This window comes from Lissotriton helveticus, chromosome 7, assembly GCF_964261635.1.
Source record: "Lissotriton helveticus chromosome 7, aLisHel1.1, whole genome shotgun sequence".
NCBI classification, from domain to species: domain Eukaryota; kingdom Metazoa; phylum Chordata; class Amphibia; order Caudata; family Salamandridae; genus Lissotriton; species Lissotriton helveticus.
In genome coordinates, this window is record NC_136068.1 from 794,887,037 (window position 1) to 794,908,888 (window position 21,852).

Consider the following 21,852-nt stretch of genomic DNA (forward strand, 5'->3'; position numbering starts at 1 on the left):
TTGCATAGTTAAGAATAGTAACTCTACCCTTTCCTGTATACATTTAGCTTGACGCGCTAGTGGTAGTCAATATACTGACGAATATTGTTGCCAGACAATATTTTGCTACTTGATTTTGTGACACATATTCGGTCTGGATTTCAAAAAAACAACCTGCTTTAACAGTTAAATTCCTGACTAACCCTGTGAACAAGTTGTAAACATGCCTTCAAATCTTTTGGTTACTGTTCTACTCTTTGATCGTTACTCATAAATGGAGTATTGTAGATAATTGAGAATCCTGTGCCAATGGCAAGTGCCATGGGAATATTAAACCTTTGAAAATTAAATATAAGAAGACCTACTGTGCAGCATCTGTGTCAGACCATTGCAGCTTTGAATGTTTTACAGCCTGCAGATCTTAATCCTGCAATTAAACAATTCGATTTGACAATTCATGGGATGTCACTTTAATTGTATATATAAAAGATGTCTAGCCACATTCTCAAATATCGTGGTGAGAATCACAAACTAAGCATTATTTCGGTTTTTTATTGTAATACTATTTGATATGATGAGTATGAACTGCCAGACCTGTACCAAACAATGTCACTCTTAAATCCAATTTGGGACAAGAGGGTGGAATTATTTTGTTCAGCCCATGCCTGCAACTGTTTAAAACATTACCACATGTATCTAAAAAGGCAGGGAGACAATATTTACTTGAAAAAGTAACTTCTTGTGAGTATTGATAATGATGTTCAAAATTGTTGTATTTCACTTTATTGGCAAATTGTCTTAACAAGTTGCAAGACCAACTGAAAGGGATCTAGGTTCATGATTACAGAGGCAGTGCTGACCGAGTCAGTGGCTCTCAATGACTTCAAAGACTTGGCTGAACTTGATATGATAGACGTAGTGTGGTTTAAGGAGAGTGGATAATAGTTTAACATTGACAAACTAAAATACATAATTTTTTTCCTGGTCTCATTATTTGATATAAATACAAGGTATTAAACATTGGATCCACCACACAGGAAGCACTACTCCCATAAATGTGCTACTCTCTCACTGCACATACATACACTAGACATGCACACAGAGTCTCGGAGCAAGGATCTAACAGTCATGTACCAGGTTATCTGTACACAAGCAGGATCAGTAGATAGAGGTCTGGTCACAATGGCGATTCAGAAAAACTCATGCACTGCTACCTCTGCTTTATGTGCCTTACCAATGGCATGGACAATAATAAAATGCTTGCTTTGCGTGCCACTCCTGCTCACATAACAGGTTCTGTACCTTGCATTACCAGGGCCACGCCAAGGCCTCTTTGCACACATTAGTGTGCTGATTTATGAAGGTTTTGCATCACCCTTGCACCACAAAAGGGGGTACAAGAGCGATGCAAAACCTAAGTCGCATTTATCAAGCAACGCAAGGCCACCTTGCATGGCCTTGCATTGCTTGATTAATCCGTAGTAATGCAATGCAGCATAAATTGATGCATTTCACTACTCTGCCCCCGGGAGGCGTTCCATGGGTGGAGTGTGGATGTTCATTCTGCAACACAAGTAAAGAGGAAAATGCCTCAGGGGATTGTTTTTGTACATGAAGGTGCCCCTTCCTCCACAAAAACAATCCTACTTACATCCCAGGTTCCCTTGCAACAGGGTGCCCACATTGGCGCTAAGCAGCCAAAAGTGTGCCAGCACAAGGAAAAGATAGGGATGCGTCATATTATGTTAACATGGCCGCTTTCTGCCCTTTCCCTTTGATGCAATGTAGCACTGTGGCTTGCTGCGTTGTGCTGCGTGAAAGCTAGATAAATATGCCCCTAAATTAGGATGATGGCATGATACCAGTCTAACAAGCAGTTGGTCACTCATGGTAGAGGTGCATCATGTTTACCATGCAGGTACATTTCCACTCCGACTACTGTAATTTAATACCATGAAATATTGCACCAACAAATTTGTATGCAATTTCTCTGAGAAGGATTTTTTACTTAAACCAGGTATTTTGTTCAGCCTGGGGTGTTTCAGGACAACGCTAATAAAGTTGATATTTTAGGATTTATATTTGTTGAGACCTCAATATATTATTTAGAAATGTTTCCTTTTAAAAATAAGCTTTTTAACACATTTATAAAAGTGCATAAAAATAACAGATAGCCCTGCTTTTTCCAAAATGCAAATATACAACGTGTTAGGGCTGCATTAAGGGCAAGGGCACAATAATTACATTCTGTAAAAGACTGTATCCACTGGGAGTCGCACACTCGAAGTGAAAAGGATGAAGAAAGAAAGATTTTCATATATCAAGAATTGCCTCCTTTAAGTGTTTTATTTAGATAGAACAGCTTGTTTTTTTGTGAAATTTCAGGAATATTGATCACAATTCTGTTTAGACCTAATTTGGGTCCACATTACAAGCTGTTGCAAATTCTGAGCGATCCAGTGTTTCTGCTGTTGATTTTCCTAGGTTCAAGCATCCTAGGCCCAAAGGTTTTATCGGATACAGGAACACACCTGGTTAAAACACTGGGGCTCTTGGGACGAGACAGCCTCTGCCAAAAACTCTCTGACATAAGGTGCGATCAAGCAACCGTGCCTTCAGCCACCCCAAGTCTGTTGTGCTGGCCCACACCCTACCAGTCCCCCACGGCCCACTCAGTGAATTACTCTGACTCCACTCCCTCACATTTACCACAAAGAATATGTAGAATTTATGATTGGAAAATCACCATAACCAGGAAACTACTGTATTTTCTGACCCAAGTCAAGCAGATTTGGTACTTTAACTCAGGTTAGGAGTGAACATACATACCAGAATTGGTAATTTCATCCATGATGTCCCCACCCCCTTAACTCAAGACAACTCGAAATGAGGCCCTCAATAGTGACCACCATCTCTGGTGCAAATCCACTAAACATGACTGTAACAGTGGTTAATGATACTGTAAAAACGTAGTGGCATATTATCAAGGAACGGCGTTAAAATTATCGCCGCTTTAGCGGCAGGAAACTGCTGCTAAAACGGCGATAATGGGCTTGACAATATGACGTAAAGAATTCCTATAATAGCCCAGGTTAACACCAGAACATGGGCTTCTATTGGAATTCTCAAGGGCATATTATCAAGTCCATTATCGCATGTTTAGCGGCTGTTTCCTGCCGCTAAAGCGGCAATAATTTTAACACCATTCCTTGATAATATGCCCCTTACTTCATTGGTGTGTTGAATCCAAAGCTCCATTGTAAAGGTACCTAGGACCAAAGAGGATTGGTAACCTAGTGACTGTTAAGAAGTGGAAATGAAAAAATAAACAGGTAGAGCAAAAAATACATTGACACAATCTTAAAGAAAGGTGATCCATCATGGGGGCACATTTGCAATGATTTTTTTTCTTTCCCAATGGTGAAAATATGTTTTCACCTTTAGAATCCCCTAACCTGTTCATATCAGACTCTTTCCTTTTTCTGGTTGGCATGGGGTCGGAAAGGAGTTATTCAGTTCTCCTAAATGTGTACATTAGTTTATTTTACTGACATATTTTTATATAGCAAGAACTGGGTCGAAAGGCATTAGAGACCTTTACAAGATAGGAGTGAGTAAGTTATGGTTAATAGACATCATAAAACAACCTATTACCACCAGGAAAACAAGGAACAAACAGTTCATTCCAGCATGGATGTTACAGAATACAAATCAGATAGATTACCATCATAGAAAAGCAGCAGCAAGTAACTAAGATAGGAGAGAGAGCAAACATTTAAGCACAGATAGATGAAGTCAACATAGGAAATATGAGCAACGAGCCGCACTTTAACCCAAATGTCACTCAAATAGGAGGATTTTGAGTTCCTTCTGAATGTGAACAGAAAATATATTATGTGAAGGGCTGGTAAGAGGGAGTTCACTTCCAGAGAATGCCTGTCTCATGCACTATAAAAATCATTGTCTTGCAAAATAATAATAAATAAATAAATAAATCTATATTTTGTTAACTTTGTGTTCAAGAACTCTCTGTGTGGCTTGAGGCTCATTTGAACATAGTTGGAACTTTAGAGGCCTCTCTTTAATATGTGGGGCAGGTAATGTTCATTTTCTTTGCACCATGCAGCGTTCTTGCCTAAAAGTCAGAGTTTGAAGCTGGAGTGACTAAGCTCATTGAGTTCCAGAGGCTTTCGGTTTTCCAACCAGGTTGGAGGGAGTGGAGTTCTTTATGAGTAATGCATACAGTCTTTAAATGGCCTCTTGGATTGATGGAGAGTCATTGCAAAGTGTGAAGAAGTGCAAAGATGTAGTTGTATTTCCTGTGGCCTGTCCTATACCAGGCAGCATACCAGAGTGTAGCACTGCTCTCAGAGAAGATATATGCACTTTAGGCGTGAGATACCATAATCTAGTCTGTGGCTGGGTCACAGATTTCAAGTCTTACTCAGAAATTAGCTGTCTGAGGTCCCAGAGGAGTCTTAGCTGTTGGCATGCAACTTTGACCATGGCTGAGATTTGCTTCTGAATGTCTAGATGGTTGTCAAGGATAATGCTCAACAATCTGGCGTTCTTCACAATAGCTGGATTGCATTTCAGCGTAGAGAGGGATTCCAGACCCTGCTGGATAGGGTCAATGTTTTTTTTGGGCGAGATTGGTAGACATTTAGTTTTACTTGTATTACGTTTTAAGTGGTGGTCAAGAGTGAAGGGTAGATATATTCAGGTATATCTTGGTATCATCTGCATATTAGATTTAAAAAGTCCAGATGTTCTCCAAATTGCGCCAAGATGTTGTTAGGGCCTAAAGGATTGCCCAAATGGTATTTAAGACTACACACCCTGACTCCTCACAGATCTCAACCTTTGGAAATCCTGATGGTGCTTGACAGATCGTGTGGACCTTTGCCACCATGGTGCGAATAGATCTGGACAAAAAAAAGTAATGCATACATCATGAACTGCCAGATTCTTAATATGCACTCATTAAGAGAGAATGAGTAAGTGTTCAAAACCTTTATTTATCTTTAAGGATTAGTATGGCTTTGTCATCTTTATTCAGATTAGACCAGTTTACTGGAATATCAGATAACGCTAGATTATTGACAGAATAAATCAATACAGAGTGTTCCAAAAAGGAAATTGCCACTATCTAACTAAGAGTCTAACCAACTCTAAGCAGAGAAAACCATGAATAGTTCCTTTCAGAAAAGAGCAAGATTTTGGAGCATAATTAAAGAGTAGAACTTCCTATAAAGAGTTGTTCTGGAAACTCAGCTGAGTCCCCCACTGCTGCAATAGTAACTGTCAATATCAGTAATAGAGAAATGATTAGTGCTGTAGCATTGATCAGAGAAATGGAAGAAGAATAATGTCACCTTTAGCAATCACTTTCGGTAACTGAGTGTGATGGTGCAATAAAGTGACTCTCCCATAGCTTCGACAACGGAGTGTGAGGGTGCAATAAAGTGACTCTCCCTTAGCAGAGTCATGCGGGAAGAAGAAATCGGTAAAGATGAAGAATGAAGATGATCTTCTAACTCACATGGAACACTCATTAATGTAAAATCACACAATAATATAACAAATGTTAGTAGGTGTTCGATTCTCTGAGACAGTGGAAAGCTCTTATCTGATGGTGTTGTCAACATCCATTTCTTCACCTCTCGACTACCACAAAAAACGTTCATGCTGGTATATAGTAAAACAGTGTTTCCAATGTTAGCAATATAGAGGGCATTTCTCATGAGAACCTTCTTACCTAAGCTAAAAGTGGCATTCCGTGTCTATTGTGAATACAAAGGCTAGTTTTGATGTGCTGAAACAAATATCAATGATGTTCTAATTAAACATTCATAAAATATATCTAAATTATAGTTCCTTTGACCAGTCTATTCATTATGTATTACAGCAAGGTTCATTGTTGTACGAATGATCTTATATGTGATGAAGCACATTAAGAATGATTAATGGGGTTACCCAATGCACTCTTTGACAGTAAAACATTTGTTATGTTCCAAATAATGGTTCAGTACAAAAGACAAAGTGACAGAAAGTTCTATGAATCTCCAGAAGGAGAGTTGTCTGTTGGAGTCCTTTATTGTGTCAAACAGCCAGCCGACACGTTTTTTATCGCTATTGCGAATCCCCAGGGCTATCAAGGCTGTATTGAAACCAGAAGGTCGCACAGCTGGTGATAATTCCGACCCAGCCGGGCCCGTGACCATCAATGGTGAAAATGCAAGAAACTGATAACCACCACAATGTGAGGTAAACACGAGGAGAATCTTCATATTTGGACCGGACCGGAGAGAGTACACGCTTGGTACCGCACTCGGTGATACAAGAGTTTTGGCGTCCTCTCAACAGACTGAAGTTGTACCCGACCTCAGGCTATTTTGTGTCTGACTAGACGATCTTTTTTGGAACACAACTAGGAAACCACTCGGATTTGCAACAGTGTTAAGGACATATGAAGATTCTCCTCGTCGTGTGATTACATAACAAATGTTTTACTGTCAAAGAGTGCATTGGGTAACCCCATTAATTCTGCAGTAGGTAGTTTAGTCTACTCACTTTTGAGTGGTTCTAAGGGCTCTCCACTCACCACCTGATAATAGCTAACCAATATCAAGTGTGTTGAATATTAGGCTGTGCACCTTATTATTCTCTGACTACAAGCCCTTCAGTATTCTTACATTAAGAATGATTGCCTAGTACAAAAAATAATTCTTCACGTTATTTTCACATACATTTAAAGCAGCACATTTTCCCTATGTGCTCTATGTGAAAACAATCTTTTATCAAAGCTAAAATGCATGCTAAAGTGATTCTTTTCCACATTTTAACTAAACACACTTTCATATGTGTCATTTATTTATGTGAAAACATTTCTGCAGCAGTTCAAACATATTCTAAAAGTGCAATTCTAATATGCTCTGCATGTCAAAATTTGTTTTTAAAGGTCATTCCTTACAATTGCCAAGGTTTAGATTAGATAGGGTTGGAGAGAGGTTAGAGCCCTGTGGAATCCCTTGTGTTACGTTGGTTTTGCAAGAGAAGAGCTCCCCATTTTCACTATTTGTTAACTGTTAGACAAATAGGAGTCAAACCACTGTAGGTCTGCCCAATCAAGGCCCATCCGTTCCTTCAGGATGCGAATCATGGCGGGGTGGTTGACGGTATCAAAGTTAGCACAGACATGCCTGAAATTAGGTAGATAAAGGCATTCACAGCTTGCAGAAGGGACATTTCTGTTCTATAACCCTGCCTGAAGCCAGATTGGAAGGCATCGAGGATGTGAAACAATACCTTTGATGCTTCCCAGCTTTCTAACACATTTGCTAAGAAGGTAAGTGACGAAATGTTGCAAAGGTTGTTCAGGGCATTGGTGTCAATGCTGAAATGCACAAACAGGATTGGAAGTGGCCTTTCCAAAACTAAACCTACTTCCTTTCTAAGATTAGATTTACTCACATGCAAATCTCAGTGTCATTCAGACTTTTACAAGTGCAAAACCAAAAATAGGTATGAACTCATAGAAAATGCCTATTTGCAAGTCTAAACACCAATCCAAACAGCTGTGTGTTTTTGTCAATTAATGTTGTCTCCTGAAGGCCAAAAACGCCCTTGTCGTAAATGATTTTTCAATGAGTAAATAAAACTCTCTGTTGAAGGTCCTCTCCTGAGAGTATTACATTTCCACTGGTGTAATCATGTAAATTATGATACAACCAATCGATTTTACTGTGTAATTTTATTGTAATCAGTCATTTCGCACTTGGCAGACCAGGTATATGCATGCGTAGTTTTTTCATTCTGCCCTGAGGCGTGGAATTTCTTGTAGAATACCAATACCTTTCTCAAAATGAAATAAAGTTTTTCTCTCCAACAGGAATGATCTGGTCAGAATGCAAAGAGATCTGGGAAGAAGGTCCTAGGGAATATGTCATGCATCTTTGGAACGTCCTTGATTTTGGGATGTTATCAATTTTTGTAGCATCTTTCACTGCAAGATTCATGGCTTTTCTGAAAGCCACAGAAGCACAGCAATATGTGGATCAATTTGTGCAAGATGACAACCTGAACAAGGTCATGCTGCCACCTGAAGTTGCTTATTTCACATATGGTAAGATATTTATTTTATTTTTATCAGTTATTTAGTGCTTTGTTTAATCTTTGTAGATGATAAATTCAGAACAGTGTACTCAGTACTTGCTGGGCATTTTTATATGGTGCAGGCATTATTAAATGTATTATTTATTTATTTATTTAGAGGTTTTATATAGCGCTGGCCTGACCCGAGGGTATCGAAGCGTTTCACAACAGTTTTTGAGCAAGAGTCATACAATAAAGCAGATTTCAACATATAGGTTCGGAAGTCCGAGTGTGCTGAGCAGCAGTGAGGTAGTCCGTGAGTCCTGAGATAACCTCATAGAGTGCATGTTGTCTTGGGTTGAACCACTTGGGGGGGCAGTTAGGGGTCAAATAGCAGGGAGGAGGTAAGTTTTAGAGCTACCATGTCTGGGAGGGACGGCGAGCAGGATTTTGCTCTAGATGGTGGCTATCCATTCAGGAGGGAGCGGTTGAGTAAAAGGACTTTTAGGTGAATTTTGTGAAGGACTAGATAATCCTGATACCGACTGGGATGGCGTTCCAGATTTTGGGCGCGTTTCCGGCGAAGGACCGTTTGGCAGTTTTTTGTAGGGTGTTTTCATAGGGATAAGTAGTAAGGTGCTGGAGCTCCTGAGGTTCCTTGTCTGAGGAGCCCTCTTGAGTTTAGCAGCCAAATACTCAGGCTTTCCTGTGTGCAGGGCGTAGTGCGTGAGGCAGGCAGTTCTGAAACTGGCACACAGTTCGACTGGGAGCCATTTTAGATCTCCGGTGGTGAAATGTGATCGTATTTCCTGATTCCAGGGACCATTCTAGCTTCTGCGTTGAGAGTAGTTTTGAGGGGACCTGGTGAGATTTTGTACCAGTGAGGGTGGCATTCGCAAAGTCAAGTCTGGATAGCACCAGTGATTGGGTGGCTTGTTTGAGGTCGTTGGTTGGGATGAATGGTTTTCTTTTGTTGAGTAGCCACAGGTTGACGAAAGCACTCTTTACGGAGTTCTTGATGTGGTTGACCATGTCGAGTTTACGTAATGATTTTATGTAGTGGGTCAGAGTGTGATTGCCGTTAAGAGCATCCAAAACGTTTTGACATTCTGAAATACGAGGGTTTTCTTCTTTGTTAGAGATGAGGAGGATCTCGGTTTTGTCTTGGTTGAGTTTTAAGCGGTTATGCGACAGCCAATGTTTGATTTCTTTTAGAGTGACATTTAGTCTGTGAATGTCATCTATGGAGGAGGTTTCTAGATATATCTGGGTGTCATCTGCATATAGGTGGAAAGGGATGTTGGCATTTTTGAGTAGGGTGGTGAGGGGTTCCATGTATATGTTGAACAGTTGAGGTGAGAGCACTGAACTTTGGGGGATGCCCCTGTTGACGAGTATAGGTCGGAGGTAAAGTTTTTAATTTTTATCCTTTGTGAGCGGCTGAATAAGAAGGAGGAGAACCAGCGTAGGACCACCTCATCAGCACCCACCCCTTCTTGCAAAGCCTTGATGAGAAGTTGGTGATCAACCGTATCAAAGGCTGCCGATAGGTCTAGGAGAATGAGGAGGCAACATTGGTTGGTATCGAGGGATTTGTGGATGTCATCTGTGATGTTAAGGATCGCGGTCTCAGTGCTATAGCCTTTTCTGAAACCCGATTGGTGGGGGTCAAGAACGTTGATGCTGTCCATGTGTTGAGTCAGTTGTTGGAGGACGCATGTTTCAAGGATTTTGGATAGTAGGGGGAGATTGGAGACGGGTCTGAAGTTATTCAGTTCCTTGGAGTCAAGGCCTGTTTTTTTAGTAGTGTTGGGACTTGGCCAACTTTGAGGCATGCAAGTATGATGCCAGTGACATTTAGTCTGTGAATGTCATCTATGGAGGAGGTTTCTAGATATATCTGGGTGTCATCTGCATATAGGTGGAAAGGGATGTTGGCATTTTTGAGTAGGGTGGTGAGGGGTTCCATGTATATGTTGAACAGTTGAGGTGAGAGCACTGAACTTTGGGGGATGCCCCTGTTGACGAGTGTAGGTCGGAGGTAAAGTTTTTCATTTTTATCCTTTGTGAGCGGCTGAATAAGAAGGAGGAGAACCAGCGTAGGACCACCTCATCAGCACCCACCCCTTTTTGCAAAGCCTTGATGAGAAGTTGGTGATCAACCGTATCAAAGGCTGCCGATGGGTCTAGGAGAATGAGGAGGCAACAATGGTCGGTATCGAGGGATTTGTGGATGTCATCTGTGATGTTAAGGATCGCGGTCTCAGTGCTATAGCCTTTTCTGAAACCCGATTGGTGGGGGTCAAGAACGTTGATGCTGTCCATGTGTTGAGTCAGTTGTTGGAGGACGCATGTTTCAAGGATTTTGGATAGGAGGGGGAGATTGGAGACGGGTCTGAAGTTATTCAGTTCCTTGGAGTCAAGGCCTGTTTTTTTAGTAGTGTTGGGACTTGGCCAACTTTGAGGCATGCAAGTATGATGCCAGTTTTCAGGGAGCTGTTTATGATCTTGCACGAGAACGGGGCTATGGAGAGTTTCAGTTTTTTGGTCAGTTGGGTGGGTATGGGTCAAGGACGTGAGAGGCTGGTTTGGAGGTGGAGATCAGTTTGAGGATTTCGGTTTCCGGGATGGGGTTAAAGGACTTCCAGGTTTTCGTGGGGTGCTTGAGCATGCTTTCTACTGTAACGAGGGTTGGATTTTGCAAACGGGGTTGAAGTTGATGTCCAGTGAGAGCTCAATCTTGGTGATTTTTTCTTGAAGGCCTGTAGAGAGGATTGGAGGTGTGTTGCCTGATGGTTTTGAACAGTTTGCTGGGCCTGTTTTTTGCGTTGTTTAGGGCGGGGCAGAAGAAGGTGGATTTATTGCTGCTGATGTGTTTTTTGTATTTCCTTCGGGCAGCTTTGAGTTGTTCGAGTAGGCATGAGGAGGGGTTGCTCCTCCATCGTCTTTCTGTAACTCTTAGTTGTCTTCTTTCGTTGTTAATGTCTGTTTTGAACCAAGATCTAGATGGGATGTTCCTGATTTGTTTTAGTTTCAAGGGGGCTACTTGATCTAGAATGGATGTCATGTTTGTGTTGTAGTGGGAGGTGAGTTCTGTTGGGGAAACGTCGTTTACAACGCGGTCGTTACATCGCGATGCCATTCCACGCGGTTTTTAAACCGCAAGTCATTAAAACGACTTGCTCTGGATGGCGCTCTAGGACAAGGAATAGTATAATTTACTATCCAACACCTTCCCTACTGTATGTAGACTGGAGTTGGAATAGTAAATTATACTACTCCTAAGTCCAGCGCCCTCCAACACAAGTCGCTGCAACGACTTGCGTTGTAAAAACCGCGATGTAATGGCATGCGATGTATTAGCATGCGTTGTAATGTCATACAACCTTCTGTTGTGGATAGATCATCCATGGAGGCAGTGAGGAGAGGGTTAACCCTTTCCTCTAGGTCAGTCATGTTAATCTGAGTAAGGTTTCTAGTCCATTTCGAAGGGTCTTGGGTGGGGGGTTTAGGTATGATCGGCTGAGTGAGGTGGAAAAGAATTAAGTGGTGGTCGGACCCATCCACAGGCAGGGTGCGGTCTATCGTGACTATGTTGTGCTGGGCGATAATGGCATCTAGGATTGCTCCTCTGTTGTGGGTTTCCTCTGAGCAGTGTTGGGTAAGGTTGTTGCTGTGTAGCATCTCCTTCAGGTTCTGGATTAGCAGGTTGTTTTCTTCATTCCAGTGTATATTTAGGTCACCCAGAATAAGGTTGTTCGTGTATCGGAGAGAGCAGTGGGCAATCAGGTCGGACAGGTGTTCCCTGAATGTGGTGGTGTTGCCTGGGGCGTGGTACATAAGGTGGCAGATAAGTGTTTTGTTGTTGCTGGTGTTGATGTTGGCGGTTAGGTGATGTAGTTGAAGGAGTCTATTTCCGTCACAGAAATATTCTTTTTGTGGATGATTGCTATGCCTCCACCTCTTTGATCTTTTCTATCTTTGTTGGTGATTACAAAGCCAGGAGGGACAAAAGTATCCATGAGTGGTAATGAGCAAATAAATGCTATGTCTATGTCGTGGGTGAGGATGGATTCCGCTAGCTCTGTGGCATGCTTGGTGGTTGATCTGCAGTTTATGAGCATGCAGTTGGTGGGGGACTCTGTTATGGGTATTTTCGTTCGGGGGTCTAGGGGGATGATAGTGCGTGTGGCCAGGGGTCTAGAGGATTTCGGAGGGGCCTGTTCTCTTCCCAGTCCGGTGATCACCTGTATTTTGGATTCGAGGGTGGCAGTAAAAGGATTGTCGTACGAGGAAGCGAGAGATGCTGCTTCACTCACAGACATTTCATCTCTAGTTCTTTTTGGTCTCTTTGTCTGATTAGAGAGGGGGTAGAGATCCCTTTCGGGTGGGGAGCCTTGGAAAGCCTCTGCTGAGAGAGAGAGGGGAAGGAAGCGAAACTGTGAGGCTTTAGGGGTGCAGCGAGGTTGGTTAGGATTTCACTAAGACCCTGGAATATGGTTGTTATCGGGGTTTCAAGCAGGGTGAGCCGCTACCCAGGCTCTATGTCGGTGAGGGTGTTCTGGGCGGGTATGTTAAACCTGGGGGGGAGAGCCTAACGTTGTTAAGTTGCCCTTTTGTAAGTGAGCTGTCCTTGTGGGATCTAGGTGGGGATGAGGATGCGCGGAGGCAGGGGCCGTGTTGGGGCGTCGGTGTTAAATTGCATGTGGGTGTGGGGAGGGGGTTGGGAGTCACGTACTGTGTGTTGAAGTCGTTTGAAGTGGGTTGGGAGGGATGGAGGGTGGGCGGCGGGGGAGGGTGTGGGTGGTTGTCAGAGGGGTCTTGTTCTCTCTGGTGGTGTTGGGGGTGGTTTCTCGAAGCGGGTCGAGGGTGTGGGAGGCAGGAGCCTTGTTGGGGCGTCGGTGTTAAATTGCATGTGGGTCTGGGGAGGGGGTTGGTAGTCACGTACTGTGAGTTGAAGTTGTTCGAAGTGGGTTGGGAGGGATGGAGGGCAGGCAGCGGGTGAGGGTGGTTGCCGGAGGGGGGTAGAGGGGTCTTGTTCTCCCTGGTAGTGATGGGGGTGGTGTCTCGTGGTGGGAGGCAGATGTTATTACTAGGGTGTACCGGAATGATGGGTGAGTTTTGTTGGCGGGTCGGGCTCTTCAGGGAGAGGAGGATGGGCTGGCAGGGGAAGAGTGCATGGGAGGGGAAAGTCCGGGGATGTCTTGTCTAATAATCTGCAACTGCAGATTACAGAATGCAATTCTGTGTCTAACCCCTTCATCAGCTGATTGCCATAGTGATTATAAGACCACCACCTTATGTGTGAAAAAGACCACCTTACAAAGAAAAAGGATCATCACTCCACTTGTAAAAGCCCAAAGGCATAGCCAAATTACAGGGGTTGTTCAGTAGCAGAAGACTCAAATGGCTTGATTTATCATTCTGAACTCAAAACTGTTGTGCCTGTGTGACCTGAGGCTGTTTTTGAACTGTGACAGATATATTAGTCCATCACTGCAGAAAAATGACAATTATTGGGGGTTTTGAATCCTGCACTGTATGTATGTATACTAGGGCAGCGTTCTGTTAGTGAATGCTGTTGCAAGAGGTGGGAATGCAGAGATGATGTCCCAAAGAAGTAAGGTGTTTTTCCAGTCATTGTGCCTGTGGGGGTGGGGTTGACTGAACTGTGCCTCCGTCCTGCAGCCCCTGTCCCAGGTTTTCCGGGTGCACAACTGTACCTGGTAAAAATAGACCGATGCTTCCAGACCTCCAGAAAATTTCAGTTTTCATTTCAGAATTTTACAGGTCTGGAAAAATCAGACAACTGGGCGTTTCCCAAAAGCAGTATCTCCTCAAGGACACTGCTCCAGGCAACATGTGATGGAGGCCCTGCGGGTTTACAGTTGCAAACCTGTGATTTTGTGTATCTGGCTCGTGAGAACACATCTGTGAGGCTTGGCTCTCTGGTTTCACAGTCATCGAATTTCGGAGCACAAATTCAGTAGTTTATTAAAGCATAATATAGGGACAACTCAATAAGCATGGGAAATGTGTCATATCAAGTCTGCGGGAGCGCATAGTTCACTTATTCAGTTCACACAGCCCAGAACTAAAATCCGCATTTCTTTCCAGCACTGAGAAATGTAGGAGTAGGGGGCTCGAGTGATGGTGGAAGAAGCAAAGTCCTCTGCATAAGTGTGCAAGTTAGTCGCTGCCCTTTCTTCTTCACTGTTCAGCTATACTTTGTGACCTGGAACATACGGGTTTAAAAGTCTAAAATTTGATTTCTACGAGGTTATCATTCATTTTTAAATTTGAACAGTTTATTTGTACTCAATACATTTTACGCATAAACGTTTTTCAGTTTCGATACATCTGTAAATTGAATGAAGGTTCCTCTTAGCCATATATGGGAGATTTGAGCAGTGTGTACTTTTTTTTGTGGCATTTCATTCTTTACAAAAATCTTCCTGACTCAGGGGCATATTATCAAGTGGGTTTATCTTGAATTTCCTTTGATCTATCAAACACCCCTTTTAGCACGTTCCCTTGGAGCAACCCTTTCTTCCTTTTCCTTTTGCAACCACTTGCTTTCAAAACTTCGGAAGTAGCTCGCACTACAAAAAAGGGTGAATACCCTTGAACTGGACAGACGAACATGGTGTTGGGTTTTACAAACTTCAGCATGAGACTGCATACTTCATGTACATTTGGTTCATGAACAACTGATAAGAGGACAGTTATGAGAGGGAGAGCTACGTGAGCTAATTTGTACTCAAAAACATAAAAATTAAGGATCTCATGGCACAAAGCATTGCAAAATACTAGTATTTATTCCCAAGAATTTTTTTTTTGCTCAAGGAAAATCATATGCAGCGTTACCTACTCCTAGTTTTTCTAATCTGTGTAAGGAGCACCACTTCAGGATGGCAGTCCGTTTGATCCAACCCCTCCAATTCCCTTCTTTTGTCTTCATAAAAATGATCATTGTGCAGCACAAATAGAAAGAGGAAAGTGCCCCAGGGGATTGTTTTTGTGAAGGGATGTTCCCTTCTTGAAAAACACAGGGGCATATTATCAAGGGGGTTTATCTCCGCTTTTTTGGCTTTAAAAGCCAAGAAAGCGGAGATAAAATTATCTCCCTATTACCTAGCTGTCGCTAACACCAGTTAGCGACAGATAGTAGGAGATAGCGACCATCTGGGCCCTACTTTGCATGTCAGTGATATTTATCACTAATGACATGCAAAGTGGGCGTGCCAAGATGTTAGCGACTGGAAACAGTCGCTAACATCGCTATCTCCTATTACCAACTTTTGGAGATATTCGCGCTAAGCGCGAATATCTCCAAAAGCTAACACCTGCCCTGAGCAGTTCTTAGCCATGTTATCCAATGGGAGGTGGATAACATGGCTAAGAGCATTAGCTCGGTAATGCATGAATATCGCTGACTTTTCAGCGATATTCATGCATTGCGGCCGTTTTTTATCGCATTAGCGATAAACCTTGATAATAGCAAGGTTTATCTGCGATAATTTCTGACGATGCTTAGCGTTAAAAAATGTGTTGCTAAGCATCGTTAGCGATAAATATCGCTTAACGTTGGTAATATGCCCCTCAGTTCTTAGTCCAAATGGGATACTTGTTTGTCTCTCCAATGACAGTAGCTGCTTCAGAATGAAATAGCAGTTCCTCCGGGGAATAGTGAAACCGTGCATGCAGCTTAAATGAAATGTGTATGGCTAACACCCAGATAAAACTAGGAATTAAGGGGGCTTTGGAGGAAGGTGGCTGTGGATACTAAAATAATGCCAACCCTTCTCTTTGTTTCTGTGAGCAGCTTCACACTATTAATGATAGGAAACAACAAAGTATGTAGTTACACCCGTAAATAGACTTCAAGTCCTAGTATTCTGTACTGTACTGCATTTGTGTTTATCTGCAATGCACAAAAAGCTGGAATAAAGAATGGGTAGGGTTTTGCCAATGGTTCAGAGAAGGTATGAAGTGCTCTTGCAGTGGAGGAGGTCCAGGTGTAAGGAGTGGGGTGTAGTTCCATTTAATAGGACTACCATGACAGAGCTAAGATGTACTTTAGGAGTGAAATACGAAAGTGAGCAGTGAGATATGAAAAGAGGCAAGGAGAAATGATGAAAACTGGAAAGAAAGGAGAGAGTAGAATATAGAGAGGGCACAGAAGGGATGGAAACGGAATACAACAAAAGCAAGGCGGTGAGGAAAAGAAAAAAGCTTCAAAATGGGAGATTGTAGGAAGAAACCCCCTCATAAAGCTGTTGGAGTAGCTCAGAATCAGCATATTGGCAGAACTTTATTCCATTTCATTGGATTACTTCATGAGGGCCCCTTCAGAACCGCCTGGAAGAAGACATTATGCTTTTTGGCAAATTGTTTTTAAAAATGTGTTGTAAAATGCACTATTATGGCACTTAAAAAAATCAGTGAGCACTTCCTTCACCACCAACACCCCTCATCACCCTTTAACACAAGTAGTGACAGTGAGGTTCAACGGCCACGCCTATTCGGTGCCTTGAAAGTATTGTTCAAAGAGTTGGTATTCTAATATTCTGACCACTCCATTGAAGGGACCGCTGTGTGGGATAGGGAAGGCCCAAGTAGGGACTAAGTGCCAATGCAGGTAACGTTTACAGGAAAACATTCATCCTGCCTTTCATTCCCACTTTGTTGCTCATGCCAATCACAGTCCTTGGAATATGATGTTCTGTCATGTCGGGTTAAACAGTAACACTAGATTAACTTTTCGGTTCTCTGCTATCCCATTAGTGCATACATGTTAACCCTGTACCGGGAAACCCTGTTTGTCTTTTTCCTTGAACCGGAATGTGTGCAGAAGCATGGTGTCCTCTTGAATCTAGTTATGTTCCTTTTCTTTGCTCATGTTGCATTGTTTGAGATGTGCTATTAGGAGTTTCTAGTCCTGCTGTCCCTGTTCAGATGCAGAAACCACATAGGTTTTCTTGGTCTTTGTCTGTCAGGATGGGCCTAGATCTGCAAGGTGGAATCTCAGAGGCCCTGGAATCTCTTGAAGTGCTTTCTGTGACAAACATGGCCTGAGAGTCATCTAACTCAGCAGTGCTTGTTGGGGCGTGTATAATAGTTAACACTGAATGAAGTTTCTTATTCTGGGCAAGGACAAATATTATTAGAATCCAACTATTGGATCACCTATTGCTTATATAATCTCCTAATGCCTCCAATTACCATGTTGATACAAAAGCACAATAGTCCCAGACCAATACCTCAAAGAGAAATATTTGTCAACATTCGTCATTTAACAATTCTGAGCTTATAGAATTCAGCTCATGATTACACAAAACCATTATCAAATAAAAATGTATAGTGTGCACTAGACAATTTCATTCAAAACAATATGTATTTATTTGGTTAAAAAATAAGTTCAGAAACCAAGTGGTTTTGGAAGAAACAGCTCCTCTCCCTTGCTACCACAGTTTCAAAGGATGTAATTTCACTTGAAGGTAACAGAAGCAGCACGCTCCAACTGCAGTTTGAAACGCCTTGTAAAGGTCTTCCTAATTGTTTTACTTGCACTTGCACTTTTTTTAAAAAGCATTTCAGTATCTCTCTGAGCTCACCGTCGGAAGCGCCTGGTAAAGGGCTTCCTAATTGTTTTATTTGCCATTGCACTTTTTAAACAGTATTATAAAATCTCTCTGTGCTCACCAGTTTGCATCATGTCCTCCTGTGTGTTCCCCGGTCCACCGCTGATCATTCAGTTTGCTTGCAGGGATTGATCGCAAGCTCCGGAAGTGTCCCCCACACACTTCCGGTGACAACGGAGGTTAGCAGTCTAGCAGCTGTCCTTCCGCACAATAAAACCCACATGCCATCACAGCGTGCAGTGGATGTAATTTCACTTGAAGGTAACGGAAGCAGCACGCTCGCTACTGCAGTTTGAAGCGCCTGGTAAAGGGCTTCCTAATTGTTTTACTTGCACTTGCACTTTTTTAAAAAAAGCATTTCAGTATCTCTTTGCGTTCACCGTCGAAAGCGCCTGGTAAAGGGCTTCCTAATTGTTTTATTTGCCATTGCACTTTTTAAACAGTATTATAAAATCTCTCTGTGCTCACCAGTTTGCATCATGTCCTCCTGTGTGTTCCCCGGTCCACCGCTGATCATTCAGTTTGCGTGGAGGGATTGATCGCAAGCTCCGGAAGTGTCCCCCACACACTTCTGGTGACAACTCAGGTTAGCAGTCTAGCAGCTGACCTACCGCACAATAAAACCCACATGCCATCGCAGGGGCGCAGTGGATGTAATTTCACTTGAAGGTAACGGAAGTAACACGCTCGCTTCTACAGTTTGAGGCACCTTATAAAGGGCTTCCTAATTGTTTTACTTGCACTTGCACTTTTTTCAAAAAGCATTTCAGTATCTCTCTGCGCTCACCGTCGGAAGCGCCTGGTAAAGGGCCACTTGCACTTTTTAAAAAGTATTTTAAAATCTCTCTGTGCTCACCACTTTGCCTCGTGTCCCGTTGCGTGTTCCCTGGCCCAGCGCGGAAGATTCAGTTTGCGTGGAGGGATTGATCGCAAGCTCCGGAAGTGTCCCCACACACTTTCGGTGACAATGGAGGTTAGCAGTCTAGCAGCTGACCTACCACACCATGAAACCCACATGCCATCGCAGCGCGCAGTGGATGTAATTTCACTTGATGGTAACGGAAGCAGCACGCTTGCTACTGCAGTTTGAAGCGCCTGGTAAAGGGCTTCCTAATTGTTTTACTTGCACTTTTTGTTTTTAAAGCATTTCAGTATCTCTCTGCGCTCACCGTTGGAAGCGCCTGGTAAAGGGCTTCCTAATTGTTTTATTTGCCACTTGCACTTTTTAAAAAGTATTATAAAATCTCTCTGTGCTCACCACTTTGCCTCTTGTCCCCCTGCCTGTTCCCCGGTCCACCGCTGATGATTCAGTTTGCGTGGAGGGATTGATCGCAAGCTCCGGAAGTGTCCCCCACACACTTCCGGTGACAATGGAGGTTAGCAGTCTAGCAGCTGACCTTCCACACCATTAAACCCACATGCCATCACAGCGCGCAGTGGATGTAATTTCAATTGAAGGTAACGGAAGCAGCACGCTTGCTACTGCAGTTTGAAGCGCCTGGTAAAGGGATTCCTAATTGTTTTACTTGCACTTGCACCTTTTTTTTTTTAAAGCATTTCAGTATCTCTCTGCGCTCACTGTCGGAAACGCCTGGTAATGGGCTTCCTAATTGTTTTATTTGTCATTCGCACTTTCAAAAAAGTATTATAAAATCTCTCTGTGCTTACCACTTTGCCTCGTGTCCCCCTGCGTGTTCCCCGGTCCACGGCTGATGATTCAGTTCACGTGGAGGGATTGATCGCATGCTCCGGAAGTGTCCCCCACACACTTCCGGTGACAACTGAGGTTAGCAGTCTAGCTGCTGACCTACCGCACCATAAAACCCACATGCCATTGCAGCGCGCAGTGGATGTAATTTCGTTTGAAGATAACAGAAGCAGCAACCTCACTAATGCAGTTTGAAGCCCCTGGTAAAGGGCTTCCTAATTGTTTTACTTGCATTTGCACTTAAAAAAAAGTATTTCAGTATCTCTGCGCTCACCGTCGGAAGTGCCTGGTAAAGGGCTTCCTAATTGTTTATTTGCCACCTGCACTTTTAAAAAGTATTATAAAATCTCTCCGTGCTCACCACTTTGCCTCGTGTTCCCTGGTCCACCGCTGATGATTCAGTTTGTGTGGAGGGATTGATCGCAAGCCCTGGAAGTGTCCCCCACACACATCTAGTGACAACGGAGGTCAGCTGACCTACCGCACCATAAAACCCACATGCCATCGCAGCATGCAGTGGATGTAATTTCACTTGAAGTTAACGGAAGCAGCACGCTTGCTACTGCAGTTTGAACCGCCTGGTAAAGGGCTTCCTAATTGTTTTACTTGCATTTGCACTTAAAAAAAAGTATTTCAGTATCTCTGCGCTCACCGTCGGAAGTGCCTGGTAAAGGGCTTCCTAATTGTTTATTTGCCACCTGCACTTTTAAAAAGTATTATAAAATCTCTCCGTGCTCACCACTTTGCCTCGTGTTCCCTGGTCCACCGCTGATGATTCAGTTTGTGTGGAGGGATTGATCGCAAGCCCTGGAAGTGTCCCCCACACACATCTAGTGACAACGGAGGTCAGCTGACCTACCGCACCATAAAACCCACATGCCATCGCAGCATGCAGTGGATGTAATTTCACTTGAAGTTAACGGAAGCAGCACGCTTGCTACTGCAGTTTGAACCGCCTGGTAAAGGGCTTCCTAATTGTTTTACTTGGACTTTTTTCTAAAAGCATTTCAGTATCTCTCTGCGTTCACTGTCAGAAATGCCTGGTAAAGGGCTTCCTAATGGTTTTATTTGCCACTTGCACTTTTTAAAGAGTATTATAAAATCTCTCTGTGCTCACCACTTTGCCTCGTGTCCCCCTGCGTGTTCCCCGGTCCACCGCTGATGATTCAGTTTGCGGGGAGGGATTGTTCGAAAGCTCCGGAAGTATCCCCCACACACTTCCTGTGACAACGGAGGTTAGCAGTCTAGCAGCTGACCTACCGCACCATAAAACCCACATGCCATCGCAGCTCGCAGTGGATGTAATTTCAGTTGAAGGTAACAGAAGCAGCACGCTCGCTACTGCAGTTTGAAGCGCCTGGAAAAGGGCTTCCTAATTGTTTTACTTGCACTTGCACTTTTAAAAAAAAAGCATTTCAGTATCTCTCTGCGCTCACCGTCGAAAGCGCCTCGTAAAGGGCTTCCTAATTGTTTATTTTCCACTTGCCCTTTTAAAAAGTATTATAAAATCTCTCTGTGCTCACTACTTTGCCTCGTGTTCTCCTGCGTGTTCCCCGGTCCACTGCTGAGGATTCAGTTTGCATCGATGGATTGATCGCAAGCTCCGGAAGTGTCCCTCACACACTTCTAGTGACAACGGATGTTAGCAGTCTAGCGGCTGACCTACCGCACCATAAAACCCACATGCCATCGCAGCGCGCAGTGAATGTAATTTCACTTGAAGGTAACGGAAGCAGCACGCTCGCTACTGCAGTTTGAAGGACCTGGTAAAGGGCTTCCTAATTGTTTTACTTGGACTTTTTTCTAAAAGCATTTCAGTATCTATCTGAGTTCACCATCAAAAGCGCCTGGTAAAGGGCTTCCTAATTGTCTTATTTGCCACTTGCACTTTTTAAAGAGTATTATAAAATCTCTCTGTGCTCACCACTTTGCCTCGTGTCCCCGTGCGTGTTCCCCGGTCCACCACTGATGATTCAGTTTGCGGGGAGGAATTAATCGCAAGCTCCGGAAGTCTCCCCCACACACTTCCAGTGACAACGGAGGTTATCAGTCTAGCCGCTGACTTACTGCACAATAAAACCTACATGCCTTTCTCAACGCGTCACCAGCGAGCCACCGGCGCGCCAATGGCAAGCCCGTCTGCGCCTGTCCACTCCTGGACCGGGCCCAGGGCCATACCTCCTGGCCCTTCAATACCAACAACTTGCAAAAAGGTATTATCCTACACAAACTCTCAGCTTATGGACATCAACTACACCACCAACACCCATCACTGCCCCCATTTCAATCTGGACCCATTTATCAATAAACCTTCCACCCGCTGCCCTACCTGTTTGTTTAAGCTGGTTCTACCCACTCTACCCCCACCCTCCAGCTCTTATCCACGCCTCTCAAACCCTAAACACATTTATTTTGCCCTCATAAATG

At 43.4% G+C, this 21,852-nt stretch overlaps 1 protein-coding gene across 1 annotated transcript in view; it reads left to right on the top strand.

Annotated features, from left to right (window-relative positions):
- TRPC7 (transient receptor potential cation channel subfamily C member 7) overlaps window positions 1-21,852 on the top strand; it is a 1,084,504-nt gene that overhangs the window by 699,184 nt on the left and 363,468 nt on the right. The window contains exon 5 of the mRNA XM_078653219.1: window positions 7,871-8,104. Within this exon, the coding sequence (XP_078509345.1) occupies window positions 7,871-8,104 (234 nt within the window). The remainder of the gene's footprint in view (window positions 1-7,870; window positions 8,105-21,852) is intronic.